The following is a 13,822-nucleotide window of genomic DNA, read 5'->3' as shown; positions in this document are numbered from 1 at the left end:
ACGTCACATACACCTCCTGTACTTGTTTAGGGTTTATGTGATGGGTTTTCCGTAATGATGTCAGCACACGGGGTACCCGTCCGCATGTGGGTGTATCCTCCCGGAGACAGAGGAGCAGTGTCTCAGTTCCTAAGACCATCGGAAATTATGTGTGTTCCGGTGGTCTTAGGTGACCCCTGTGAACATGCTGCCGCTTGACTCCACTCTGCCCCAAGAAGGGACCATGACTCCCAGGTTGAAAACCACTGCTTTAGATTGTTTCTGAAGTCATCTTTCCCAAACTTCTTAACTGCTCAGAACCTGCCCCTGTTGAGGCTTAGGGAGGCTGCTTTTTGACGTGTCGTCTTTGTGCCTGGGTCAGGACAAAGTAAGCCATATTCCTATCCCCCACGGGCTTCTCCCTTCTACTCTTAGCTCCTGCCCCTACCCAGGTATCTCTGACCTAATGCCCTCTCTTTTCTGGATCCTGCCCTTTTCCTCGTTGCTTCTGTTATTTTTATCTGCCTAAGCGAAGAAAAAAAAATTATTTTTGGTTCCTCAGAATGGCTGGATTCCTTTGCCTTCTTGTAGATGTTTTTGCCTGTATCTTTTTTTTTAATTTTAATACTAAGTATTCCCCACAAAGATTCAGGAGTGTACGAGAATAAAGAGACAGAATTCTGTTAGACTGTTTCTGCTTTCCTCCCATCTGCATCCACTTCCCTTGCTTGAGTTAGGATCAGCAGGTAGCTAACTGTTGTGGAAGTGGGGGTCGTCCAAGGAGCAAGAGGTTTTATGCCTTGCAATATTTGCCAGGCTCATTCAAACTGTTCAACCAAAGTATTGTGACTTCCTTAGAGCTAATGTTGTGGAGTTTTTTGTAGGTCTGGGGAGAGGAGAGGAGGGAGGAAAGGAGGAAACTAGTGTTTCTCTATCCCTTCCCTCAGTGCACACCGACCTGTTTGTTGGGATATGTGCATCCACATAAAGACAGAGAGTTGGTCCTGCCTGCCTGCTCTGGTTCCTGCAGATGTGAATAAGGGAAGGGAGCTTACACAAGAGTGAAAACAGATATGTAGCTGGCTTCCCAGAGAGTAGCCAGGCCTGCTGGACATGAAGTCAGGGTCTTCAACCTGGTTTGGCTATGCATTTGACTGGGTCTCTTTCCCATCAAGTCAATCCCCAAATTCTGGCCCCTCCCTCAAGCTCTGCTCAGTCTCTGGGATGTATTCTCCTCTGCACCCTCAGAACTACCCACCAAGGCAGAAAGGTATAAGACAGTAAGAGTTTATTGTGGGTGTTCTTGATACCCAGTTATAGTAGACTGCCTTGCCGGCACCTTTCTTGAAGAGATTTTTTTAGCTGCTGAAATGGCACACATGTTCATAGTGTCCCAGCATGGCAATCCTCTCTTGCTTCTTTTATCAGAAACACTGTGATACAGGTACAAGTCAAGAAGAACCATTTAGCACAGAAAAGAGAAAGCGAAAAGGGTTGGGTGTGTATGCAAAACTAGACAAGCCCTTTCTGTAAATCATCTTAATGCCAGTTTCCAAAATTTTCCTTCCTTCAATGATGGGAGATTGTATGTAGGTAGGTAGATGGTTTGGGCTGGGATCCCAGCTGATCAGCGGGTGCCCATGACCCTCGTGGCCATCTGCAGAAGCTGCTGATGTGTTTTCTTACTTCACGGCACTGCACAAAGCTTAGGGCCAAATTCTCTGTGCCCTGTCCTCTGACCTAGGGAAAATCCTGTTTTTCCCAGTGTTGTGTTCCAAGTTTGCTCGTAATCACAGGAAATCCTCTGTGTGTCTGACATAAAGAGCCAGGATGACTCCAGCCACCATATTCCTTTCTAGAGGAAATGAAGACAGAACACAGCATTCTCCTGCTCTGGAGACAGAAGAAGGGCATAGGGAAGGGGTGTGCAGGGAGAAGATACACTAATATTTGTATGTTAGTCAATCACACATGCTTTCAGAAGGAGTTAGTTCCCATTGTAACCCATGGCCAATGGTGCTGGTCTTCTTTGTCTTTTCACTTTGGTTTAGCTTCTGTGATACATTCAGTCATATTAAAGCCCCCCCCCCCCTTTTCACAGGAAACATAGCAACAGAGGATACATGTGCAGTATTTGGTATATCAGCATATTATCATATCTTGGAATATTCAAGTTCCCCTGCTCCCAAAGAGGTCCTGAACCTGCTTCAGAAGGCTTCCTCTTCCAGGAAGCTTGCTTTGACTGCCTTGGTGCAGTCAATCTTGAAGGGCACATCATGTGGCTAAAATGTCTCCGTCTCTCTCTCTCTCTCTAGGCCTCATACAGAAGAGGGCTCCATAAATATTCAACAAGTAGCCAACTCCTGCAACTTTGACCAGTTACCACTATTAGTTCTCTTCCTCCTGCCCTGGGAAATGGGTAGAAAAATTGGTTTGGATTTTTACCACTCATGGACAGAAGAAGGTGGCTCATTACTTTCCTCCTTCAGTGGACCCCAAAAAAGCAACATTTAAAGACAGAAGAGCAGGATATGCTTGCAGGCATAAGAGAATGTTCTGGATAAAATAGTAAAATGCAATAACAATGAAAAATAAACCGTTACTTTGAAAGAGCGCAAGGAGAGGGGATATACAAGAGATCAGAGAGAAGGAAGGGGGAAATGTGATTATAATCTCAATGTGCCATCCTGTCCATCCCTACTGCATTTTCAGTTGAGGTTGGATGTTAGAATTCCTCAAAGTTCCCCTCTATAGAGTGAGTTCTCTCATCTCAAAGGTCCTGCTATTGTTTTCTGCCTAGAAATTTGCAATTAATTCAAAGATCGCCTACCAATGTAGGCGACTGGTAAAAATGCAGGTGACTGTACCAACAAAGATTGAAATTTTAGCACATTAAAAGTGAAGGCAAATTCTTACTCAGAATGACCCAAGCTCATTTAGTAAGCATGACTGTTCTATTGATTATGTGAGAAAATACACTTAAAAAAAAAGTATGGGCACTTTTGGTGACATTTTATATATCAGAACAAAACTGACTTGAAATAACTTGAAATAACAGAAATTTGAAATATTTTGCATAAAGGCATTCAAAGAATGCTGACATGTCTGCCTTCTCAAATTCAAAAACTCTGGGGGAGAAAAGATTGTAATTGTTTTTTTTTTTAATTCACACACTTGGGTATGTTTTAGCATCTTTAAACTAGTGTTTTTGTTTGTTCCAATTATGTTACACTATTTTAGCTCCTGCAGTTGTTGCAAGTTCATAAATGTAGCCAGGGTGAACACAGCATGGTGGTCAGTATTCTAACTCCAAAATTATCCAAAGGCTGTCTGTTTGCCTGGACCATCACCCTTTGTCCCAGACTCCTCACGCACAGCATCCCGCCCTCTGTTTCAGGCAAATCTGAGCTCTCTTCTTCTGGGACTCTGCTGACTCCTTTTGCTCAATGCTGTGACTTATGGTATACATCTTTTATACTCTTTCCACTGTGTCCTGGACAAACCCCTTGGAAGAGAGAGAAAGAGAAAAGAGAGAAAAGAGAAAGAGAGCTCCCTCTAGGAATGGGAAACAATGAACAGGGGGCTGTTGTTACCAAGGTATCACTAGGAAGGCTGTCTAATCTCTTTTAGAAGTACCAGAGAAGAGTCTAGAAAGTTTTTTTCCAGTACCTTCCACAGTAGCCAAGAAACATTTGAATTTTTCCCAGGAGCAGCTGGGTGAAGCCTGGAAGAACAAATCCACAGCCACAGCTGAGATCCGTTACTATTGAGCGAAAGCAGGAAACCCTTTTTAATGGAATTATTACATCTTGCACTTTCTATTTCTTATTTGGGGGATTATAATATTATAATTACAACATTTCTCCCTTTCTTCCCTCCAAATGCTTCCATATAACTACCCACCCCACTAAGCCCTCACAATCACTCCCCTTCCCCCTCCTTTTCTCCTCTGAGAGGGTGGAGACACCTCTGCTTATCCCCCAACCCTGTGACATCAAGTATCTGCAGGTCTACACTCATCATCTCCCATTGAGGCCAGACAAGGCAGCCCAGTTAGGGGAACATATTCTACAGGCAACAGCTTTAGGGATATACCCCACTCCAATTGTTAGGGGACCCATAAGAAGACTGAGCTGCACATTTGCTACATATGGGGGGGGGCTAGGTTCCGTCCATGTAATGCTCTTTGGTTGGTGGTTCAGCTTCTAAGAAGACCCCAGGGGATAGAAACTGCACAGAAAAACCAACAGTCAACATCTGGCACATTTTACACTCTTAAGAAATGCAAGCCCGTTTGCTGTCATTTTGGAAAATCAATTATGCCCATCAGAAGGTACCAGATTACCTTGCCCATATGCCAGTAAGTACTGGTGCTAGCCATTTGTAAAGTATGTTCTTGTGGGGAAGAACAAGAATGAACAAGAGGCAAACACTGTCTTTATACTGGGCTGGAAATAGTTCAGACCTCTAGAAACCCCTGGAGGCTTCTCAAAGACATGCAAGGGTTACCACAGCGTAGTTTGGAGAGCCACTACCTGAGACTATAATCTTAAAATGGATTCTAAAAATACACCCAGATTAACAGGGAAAGGAAGAAAATGTGATTGATGAGGACAACCTCCTCAGGTATAGACATGAGCTGTGGCAGTGATGATATCCCCATAAAACAGAATATTCTATTCCCTGGGTACATATAAGTTCCAATTCTCTCTGTAGTAATATTGGCTTTTTCTGCCAGTATCCAAAGAGCTAGATGACAGCTGGTCTTCAGGGTAGTCATCTTTCTGGTCTCAGTCCCTGCCTGTGATTAAAATTTGAGAATTACACACGCTTTTGGTTTTGTTTTGTTCTCCTTTTTGGTTTTGCACAATAGTCTCACTGTGTAGCTCTGGCTATGCTGGAACTCACTCTGCAGACCAGACTGGTCTTGAACTCGAGATCTGCCTGCCTCTGCCTCTTGAGTGCTGGGGATTAAAGGTGTGGACCATTGCCACCTTTGGAATTACCTTTTTAAAATAAAACAAATCTCATTTCTTTATAGATAAACGTGACTTTCCCAAAATGATATTAAGTAGTTGGAGGAGAAATGACTTCAGCTATCAGTCTTGACCCCAGGTGGCCTTCCAATTTGTAAAAAAAATAAATCCTCTTTGAAGGATGAAAATATGCTTAGCAATAATAAGCTGATCCACTGTCTTAAGTGCCTGTATTAACTACCTTATTCAGTGCCGAGGATGATACCAACGGACAGAGCCTCTAGCCCTGTGATAAAACGGGCAAGGGGACCACCAGTTAAAGCCCAGTCTAGCAAATGTCCAGTTGAGGGAGGGTCAAGTTAGGTTGAAGGTGGGTGACTTGCTGTAAGGTGTTGGGGAAAGTTGAGAAAAGATTTCTTGGGGTTACCTCTTCTACTTCAGCCAAGGAACTCAAAGTTGCCAGATAGGACTGGACCACAGGACTCAAGTGGAGATGACTCCTAGAAGGACCCCAGGTATAAAAAGTTGGAGATGGAAAATGAGAAAATGGAGCAGGCCATTTGAGGGGCTGGGAAGTAATTCAGAATGGAGGCAGAAGAGATTGATTTGTAATGACATACGACATCATGCAGGGTCTGGTAGACCATTGTTTTGGATTTTATCCTAAAAGCCATGGAGGTCAAATGACCTATTTGTGCTGCAGTTTTGAAAGAAATCAGAGAGCTCCTAGCATGTGCTCTGCACTGTGGCAGGCCCAGGAAGATAATGGAAACCTGAATCAGACCTGTCCCTGACCAGCAATGACCAGCAGACCTAAACTTGATTTTGACTTCAACTAACATGGAAGCCAGTTAGTTGGTCTTACTCCAGCTAACAGCTTATACCTTTGACTTCACAGAATTCCTTCCTCGCCAAGAGGAGAGTGAGGAGATGTGGGTATGAAAGAATCATACTACCTTTACTAAAAAAATAAAAAATAAAAATAAAAAGTATATCCCATACATTACACAATGTAGAGAGACTTAGGCGGAAGGCTGATTGAGCTGGTTGGAGTTGCTTGTTTATTATCTCAGTATCAAAGTGGTCACCTATGAAATGTTGACCCTTTTTTTCTTTAGAAGGCTAAGTGGGATGCTTGTCAACTGCTAGTAGACCACCTCATAGGTGATAGGTGTCCAAAACTGGTTACCATATATTGGCCACACATCATGGAAGACACATGCAGCAAGAGCGTATCAATGTGTCTTGCAATGTCTGCAGCAGAGAAGTTGAGTCTTTCATAGTGGCAGACCTATTACAGTGCCCAAATGTAGTTTTTCACACACAAAATGTGGTTTAACCTACTGCCCAACCCCTAGCAACATACAACTGAAAAAAGATAAAAGGTAGAAAAATGAACGTAAGAGCACAGCCAAATTGATGGCTTATTAGATTCCTTTCCTTGAAGGGTTTCAGACTCCTCCTCCAGACAGTAGGTCCCCCTGGCTCTGTGCTCATGAACACAGCGTGATATGCTGATAGATGAGTGGAAGCCCTGTAAAGAAACTATCCCATGGTCCCGAACAGAGTGCCCAATTCAGCCACTATGGACCACACACATCACATAAGACAAAGGAAAACAGGACAGGCATTAGATTGGATCTTCTAGAAGGTCTTTGTTGCAATGTTCTCCATCATTGAAAAAAATTACATCTTCAAATAAGGGACAATAGCAGCACAGCTCATTGAAATGTTACAAGCAAATTCCCACTTCTCCTTCTAAGAACAATACGAAATGTGGCCCCCCCAACACATCAACTGTAAAATGCCTTTAAAAAAAAAAGCACCATGAAATTCTATTAAAAAAAATAGGTAAAACATCTCCACACATGGGTTTATGGTGGATCATCACTGGATCCCTTGCCTGCAGCTCTGAGACAGAAAGGAAATAGAGGTTAGCATTCAGGGTAGTTTGCATATTACATCTTGGTATCTTCCTTCCAGCTAGAGCCCCACACATGGGACAGACCATGAAGCAGCATCTATGGCGCAAGTCTACTGAGCTGATGGTCTGGAAGTTTCTCAGAGGAGTTTCTTTTGTAGTGCACGGGACAGAGAACAAAGAACTTAAGGACAAAGAACGTAAGGGGGTCCCCAATCTCCGGCACCTGTGAAAATGATAACCACACCCAGCAAGCCAGAGACAACCTCTCACTTCTCTATACCACTAAGCTGGTGCCATGTGATGTAACATGACTACCACACTAGGACAGGGTGCAGGGCTTTATCAGAGCCCTGTAGCTGCCATATTGTATGCAGACTCAACCGCACTCGAAATGCCAAATGAAAGTGGCCTTTGTTTTAGAGCTTGGTTGTGTGTCCTTTTGAGGCCATTATTAATAAGCCAGTTCTTATGCTGTATCAGCAGAGGCTTCCCATGGCATCCTCAGCCTCTTGGCTTTGCATACAGTTATATCCTAATGGTGAGAAAGACCCCTAGACAGGAAGCACTGGCAAAATACAGAAGCCAGTGGGGCTCGTTTTCTTTTATACGGAGGCTCTATGAGCTTGGTTTGCTTCTTTTCCTTTCAGTGTCTTTGATGTTGAAACCACTCTGCACACTGGATGGTTGACATCATTCCCCAGTCCAGTCCAGTGAGCCACACGTGCTTCAACCAGAACCCTGACCCCAGACCAAGTAAATAGGTATGCAGCAGCAGCTTTGACTCCCCACCCAGGAAATAATGTCTCAGAACTGGGAGGGGGGCGGTTGCCAGTGCCTAGCACAGCTAGAACTTCCCATGATACCTGAGAAGTCCTTTCCTACACACATGTGACTTTGAGTACCAGGAGGAGGTGCGGGAACATGAATTCATAATGCAGTCAAGAGAACATTTAGTACAACTGAGTGCTGATAGCAATGGCTTACAATTCTTTGACTAGCCTTGACACCATTGCCCTGATGACCCCACCCCTGCCCCGAAAAACAGAACAAAAGAAGCCCCCTGCATTGTGTGCTGTCCAGAGCAACAGTGTGCTAAAAGCTAGGGTGGGGGTGGATAGAGCCAATATAGGGTGTGTTCCAGTCTCTCAAATACATCTGGTCTCCATCAGCTGTGCAGAAAACAAACACTTGAGGGTGGGAATGGGGCCATTAATCAATATGCAGAAATCCAACTTAATAGTCTTCTGATTAACTCATGGACTGGGGAATGTCTCCTCAGAGAACTGTACAATTGGAAAAGGCTTTTGGTAATAATCTGTGCTCCATTCCCTTGGTGTGCAGATGAGGTACAGGGAAAATGGTGTGCCTGTGAGCACAGGCTGAGGGATGGAAGAGAACAAGCAGTAGGGGTCCCAGATACCTAAATTATAAGCCAGGGACTCCTTTCACATCACATATGCCACACATACACACTGCACTGCCCTAGAGTCAAGCTGAAACTGCTAGAGAGAATCACTACTGAGTTAGGTCTGGGAATATAATATATATTATATAATATATAATTGTTATATATTATATAATATATATAATGTATATAGTATATTATAACAATTATAATTATAATATAATAATTACATTATTATAATATATAATTATATGTATTATATATAATAGCCTCTCCCTACTATCCCTTGGCTCTCACTAGTAAACCTCCAGATGAGAGAACAATTCCGTACTCAGCTGCCAAATGAAGCACAAAATTGCCCACCTAAGATACCAAACGTGCTTTTTCTATGTTTAACACCCATGCATTTATTCTGGGCTTAAGAGGGGCAAGGGTTACTGAGGGGAAAGGGTAGGCTGGGCTAATGTTTGTAACATATAGCAGCTGTCATATCACATATGTTCTGCATACTGTTTGCTCCCCTGCTTACAGGGATAACATTTGAGTAACTTCCAAACAACCAACGCCTTTAGGTTTAGTGAGCATGTGCAGATGAAATGAAACCTCTCGTGTTCCCATTGGCTTCTCCTTCGGAGAGTACTTCATAGTTTTTGGAACGCTTTGTCCACAGATACAATCTTCATTGAGGGTTTTCTTTGACGTCACTCACTCAGGGAATGGGTTACACACTCTCAATCCAAGGTTATGTTTGAGTCTCAGTACTACTGAGGTTTGATTCTCACGAACACATCTATGCACACACTGACTCATGTACCTGCTCCTTTTGGTTGGCTCTGCATCTAAGACTTCTGAGATGTCTAGGTCCTGCTGTGAGAAGAGTTCCTGCAAGAAAATGGAGTAAAGTGCAAAAGAGTGCTGGGGGTGGGGGGAAGGGAGGCATTCCCAGCATCCAGAAGAGGTACTGTCTACAGCATCCCCAAGCCAAAAGCATGCAGTAGATAGATAGCTTCAGGGGCAACCTTTTAGGCCGGCTTTACTCTCAAAATTTTATTCCCTCTTAGGGGTAAAAAAAAAAAAATCTACCTTCCCCTCATCTCTGTCAACTGTGCTCACAAAGCTTGTAAGATGTGTGCACACATACAATCACAAATACACAAGCACTCTCTGTTACAAGGGTACATGTTATGGACATCGTAGCAAAACTGAAAGCAAACTCTTACCACCTTCTTGCTGTGCACTACTGGTAAGTTGCTTAGCCTCCCTGAGTCTCTGTGCCTTCCTCTATACAAAGGATTTGTAAATACTTCCCACTGAGGTTTCAATGAGTGCTGTAAAACGCCTAATTCAGTAAAATGCCAAGTCCATAAAAGGCATAGAACAAATGGCAGGGATGCTTCTTTACCAGATACAGGTCTAGTGCCTGCAGTTTTAACACAACCATAAAGATGTGCCAACGTAAAATGGGTGAGATCCACGTGCGGCTTCATCAGGAAACTCACTGGAATAGAGAAGTCCCACTTACCTACCTGTTCCTTAAAACACAAAGAACCAGGCTGGACCCTTCCCATAATAAAACCCCAGCATCCATGCCTGCATACACATCATGTTCTCCAAGCCTACAGCACTATGTGGAACACCAACGAGTCGATGTCCTGCTCCAGTCAAAGAGTGATCCCAGACAAACCCTTGACAGCAAAGGCCTCACCATAGTGATTCCTATTTGACTTCTCAAATATTTAACAAGATCCTGGAGGTTTCCCTGAGAGCTGGGAAACAGGCGTCTGTGCTCCAAGAAGGGGACAGCTGGAAACAGTACATTTCAGGGAGATGAGTCTTCCATGGTACCAGCGGTCAAAGAGGCAGTCGACATAATTTTCCCCTCAGTTAGAAAATGGTAGATGGTTTCTGCAAGTCTCCATTTGTGCTGTGACCTTTTGTTAAATATGCTCTGTTAATTGGTTAGAGGAAAGTTCCATGATAATCCCCCAAAGGTGGTACCGAGTCGAGAAGAAGCATAGCCAACAGTTTCCTCATGATACAGGATTCGAATGTTTAAGTGCAGGGGGCCCTAGCTGAACCAACATGCAGCCAAATCCGATTAAAGCCGACACATACATAGGTGAGATAAGGCCTATGAATTTCTCCTTTCTGATAAAAAAAAATCCATTAAATCAGCCTCCCAAACCCTACAACTTACTCTGTCCTACAATGGTCCTCCACTGAACGTTGTAAACGGGTTACACAATCATAGCAATCACATGTTGATCATTGCTTTCCTAGAAACAATGAAGAGGGAGTTACCATTTTGGTGAATAACAGGTGTGGGGCAAATAGGTAAGGAAGGGTATGTTTCATAAAAAAAGGCCTAACGAAACATAGTCACACAATGAACCTGATAAAGGCATCATGAAACACAAGAACAAAATGAAATCCTTTAAATACTCCTTTTCAGTGTTGGTGTTTTAAATGCATTAATGGCACTTAAGCTGCAAACAACTTAAACCATTTCAATCTTACAAGGGTTTGGTGAGAGATTCTTTTTCCTTTTGTGTTGAAAAAGCAAGATTGAGCCTTACAGCTAAGTCTAAGACACCCAAAAGGACAGAAAGCCCTGAGATGGAAAGATGCCATGGTCCTCCTCGGTGTGTCTCACAAATGCAAGATGTCTATTTTTATCTTTATTTAAAAAAAAAAAAAATTAGGATCAGCTAGACAGAACAGCAAGCCACCGGCATCATGCAAAGGCAATCATTTTGGTATTTCCTCCCTCCTATCAAAACAAGTTATAATTAAAGTTCTTGTAGAAAAGTGAGTATTAATGTTCCAAAATCAGTTTTATTTTTTTTTTTTACCTTCACACCCACTGAAGAAAATTGCATGATCTACCTTCTGACAAGGCAGCGGCTGAGGCGGCGTATTCACCAATGCTTGCAAGCCCGCCTACACTACCTATCCAATGAAAAGGATAAAGTTCAGTGGACGTCTGTCATTGGTTAAGGAGATAGCCACAGTGGGATGTGTCTGTATTTTTTTTTTTTTAATGAGAAAAGCAATTGCACCTTATAAAACGTGTGTGCTCTGATCAGTTTCAAACAAATTCCAGGTACTCTTGGGTCCCAAGGACATTCATTCTGGAGTAGGTGTTCTGCACTGTGGCCTGCCAAAATGTCCACTCAAACTCTTGCTAGAGTCACCAGGTCCCTCGCAAATGGCCGCCCTTTTATGCACAATGTATCACTATGGGTCGGCTGGGGAAAAGAAGACTCAAAAGACAAACCTGTCCTCTCAGAGGCTGGTCTAAGGGAAAGCTGTCCTTGCCTGTGTACCATGCCAGAGTAGCACTACGTGAGGACTATAGCATGGCCACTAGAACTCCCCTCACAGGGACAGCTGACCTGGGTCCTGCTGCCACTATCTGAAACGAAGCTCCTGTTTGATTCATTTTGGCAGAGCAAGCTTTCAGTTGTGTATGGCACAGTGAAATATATTCTTCAATGCTATGTAATTTTGGACTAACAAGAAGTCTATTTAAGGCACGTGTCTCAGTGTGAATAGTAAAACAAAAACAGGACAAAAAAAACACAAAAAACAACAACAACAAAAACAAGACAACACATACTCCAATTCCAGTGTCTTTAACATTTAGTTTCTGTCTTCAAGTAAAGAATTGTTCTCCAGCCCCTGGTCTTTGGTGTCCATGGGTACCATTCCATTCTCCATCTCAGCTTGCTGCTGTATACACTCTGTCAGCATGGCTGTGCTGGAGTTGTCTGAGTTACACATCTTTTCTGTCTCGTCCTCTTTCTTCTCTTCATCCAGAGAATAATTTCGGAAGGTTTTATAGATTTTCTGAACATCCTCGGGTAAGGTCTTTTTGAGGTCTTTGTTTTTCCTCTTTGTGAGTTTGGAGGTGGACCCAAACTTGTTGATGATGTTGTCCTCAGAAGCGCCCTGCCCATGTTTGTTGAGCTGTTCTGGCCCCTTAAGGCGTAGGTTGTTGGGTCTGTTGTTAATACTCTCCTGGGATGAAGCCTTGAAACGGCCTGTGTCCAGGGCTGCAAAGACAGAGCGCTTCTCAGGGGATAGCATGTCCAGTGAGTGGGCCCTCTGGTCCAAGCCCAGCCTCCGGCGCTCCATACTTCGGATGGTGGCTGCCCGTTGCAGCTTGTCATGGATCTCAACGCTGAGCCGCCTTCTGGTCTCCCGGAACTCAGCAGTGACATTAGCTTTCCACTCGGCTGCGTGGGCTTTGATCTCACCCACCTAGACAAGACAGAAGAGCAAAACAAACTAAGACATTCCTCTCCTCAGACTTCTCAGAACCTACACCTCACTCAGGTGTCTCATTGGGGGGGAGGCCAGGGGGAGATCATCTCCCAAAGAAAGAGAGAGACAAAGCACTACATCCCCTCTGGTACTCTGCAACCCAACTGGACACCCATGTCAGGCTGGGCAGTGACTGACTGATGGAGTAGGGAGAGCTTGGAAGCATCTGAGATTGAGAAATAAGAGCTGAGTAGAGGCAGATGTTAACATTTAGAGGAGAGATCTGGATTGTGTGTGTGTGTGTGTGTGTGTGTGTGTGTGTGTGTGTGTCTCACTGTATGGCCCCATTTCTCTCACATGACGTCTCATGGAGCTTCTATAATTGCATAACATTAAAGACCACACCTAACTCAGCCGTGGCCATGAATGTCAATGCTCAGCAGACCTTCATTCTTTCCTGTCTTCCCAATAACCCTGTCTAAGCATTAAGGATAGAACTCAATGGCAGAGCACCTGCCTCGCATGCACAAGGCCCCAGGTTCAGTCTCTGTGGTACTGAGAAAGAAAAAAGTCACATGCCCAAGGAAATCCCCTGATTCCTAGGCAAACTGAGCCGGTTAGTTGCCCTGTCTGGAAGCCATTCTGCAACCATGTGCTGAGGAAGGCCCAAGGTACCTGATAACCATATATCCCTGGTTAAGGTGCAGGAAAAGGGCATTTCCCACCAAAGTCCACCTAAAATACTTTCTTAGGAAGTGAAGTTTTGCTGGAGATTCATCACCAAATCTTTTGGTTGTTTCTGCGCCATTCTGCCTCCCTATAGAGGCAAATGACTCAAAAGTTTAGCATTTAGAAAACTCTGGTTTCTCTTGTCCCTTCGTCTTTTGTTAAAGCCAACATTGAGCAGGTCAGTCTCTGGGGAGTCAACCTGGGAATGGCATTGGGAATGTTTACACAGCCAGGAACATTCACTTGTAAGCCAAGGAATTGGAGAAATGGGACGGGGCCCACCCAGCAACTGTCTCCTATGTCCCTTTATACCAAATGAACTGCGTAGCTGCCCTTAAATGGACTGTGTGTCCCTCTCTTGTCAAGTTACCTCCCTGTTTCTTTCCTCTTTTTCCTCCTACTTATCTTCCTCTCTTTGCAGAAGAATGACATTTTGAATGACCTATGTGTCTTTCCTTCTGTCTTCCTTCCCTTGCCTATGAGTTTCAAATACATCTCAAGGAGTAAAGACTGCAGGTATCTGGCAATGGGGGAATATGGGGG

General features: G+C 43.8%; 1 protein-coding gene across 5 annotated transcripts in view; it reads right to left on the bottom strand.

Moving 5' to 3' along the window:
• Positions 1-6,590: 6,590 nt before the first annotated feature.
• Positions 6,591-13,822, bottom strand: part of Kcnk10 (potassium two pore domain channel subfamily K member 10) — a 133,168-nt gene continuing 125,936 nt past the window's right edge. For 3 of the 5 annotated variants that reach the window (XM_076921462.1, XM_076921463.1, XM_076921464.1), the window contains exon 7: positions 6,591-12,547. In XM_076921462.1, the coding sequence (XP_076777577.1) occupies positions 11,927-12,547 (621 nt within the window). In that variant the 3' untranslated portion in view covers positions 6,591-11,926. The remainder of the gene's footprint in view (positions 12,548-13,822) is intronic. The other 2 variants (XM_076921461.1, XM_076921465.1) reach the window with 2 other exon arrangements.

The sequence above is a fragment of the Arvicanthis niloticus genome, chromosome 23, assembly GCF_011762505.2.
Source record: "Arvicanthis niloticus isolate mArvNil1 chromosome 23, mArvNil1.pat.X, whole genome shotgun sequence".
Lineage (NCBI taxonomy): Eukaryota > Metazoa > Chordata > Mammalia > Rodentia > Muridae > Arvicanthis > Arvicanthis niloticus.
This window is presented reverse-complemented; position numbering and strand designations above follow the sequence as displayed.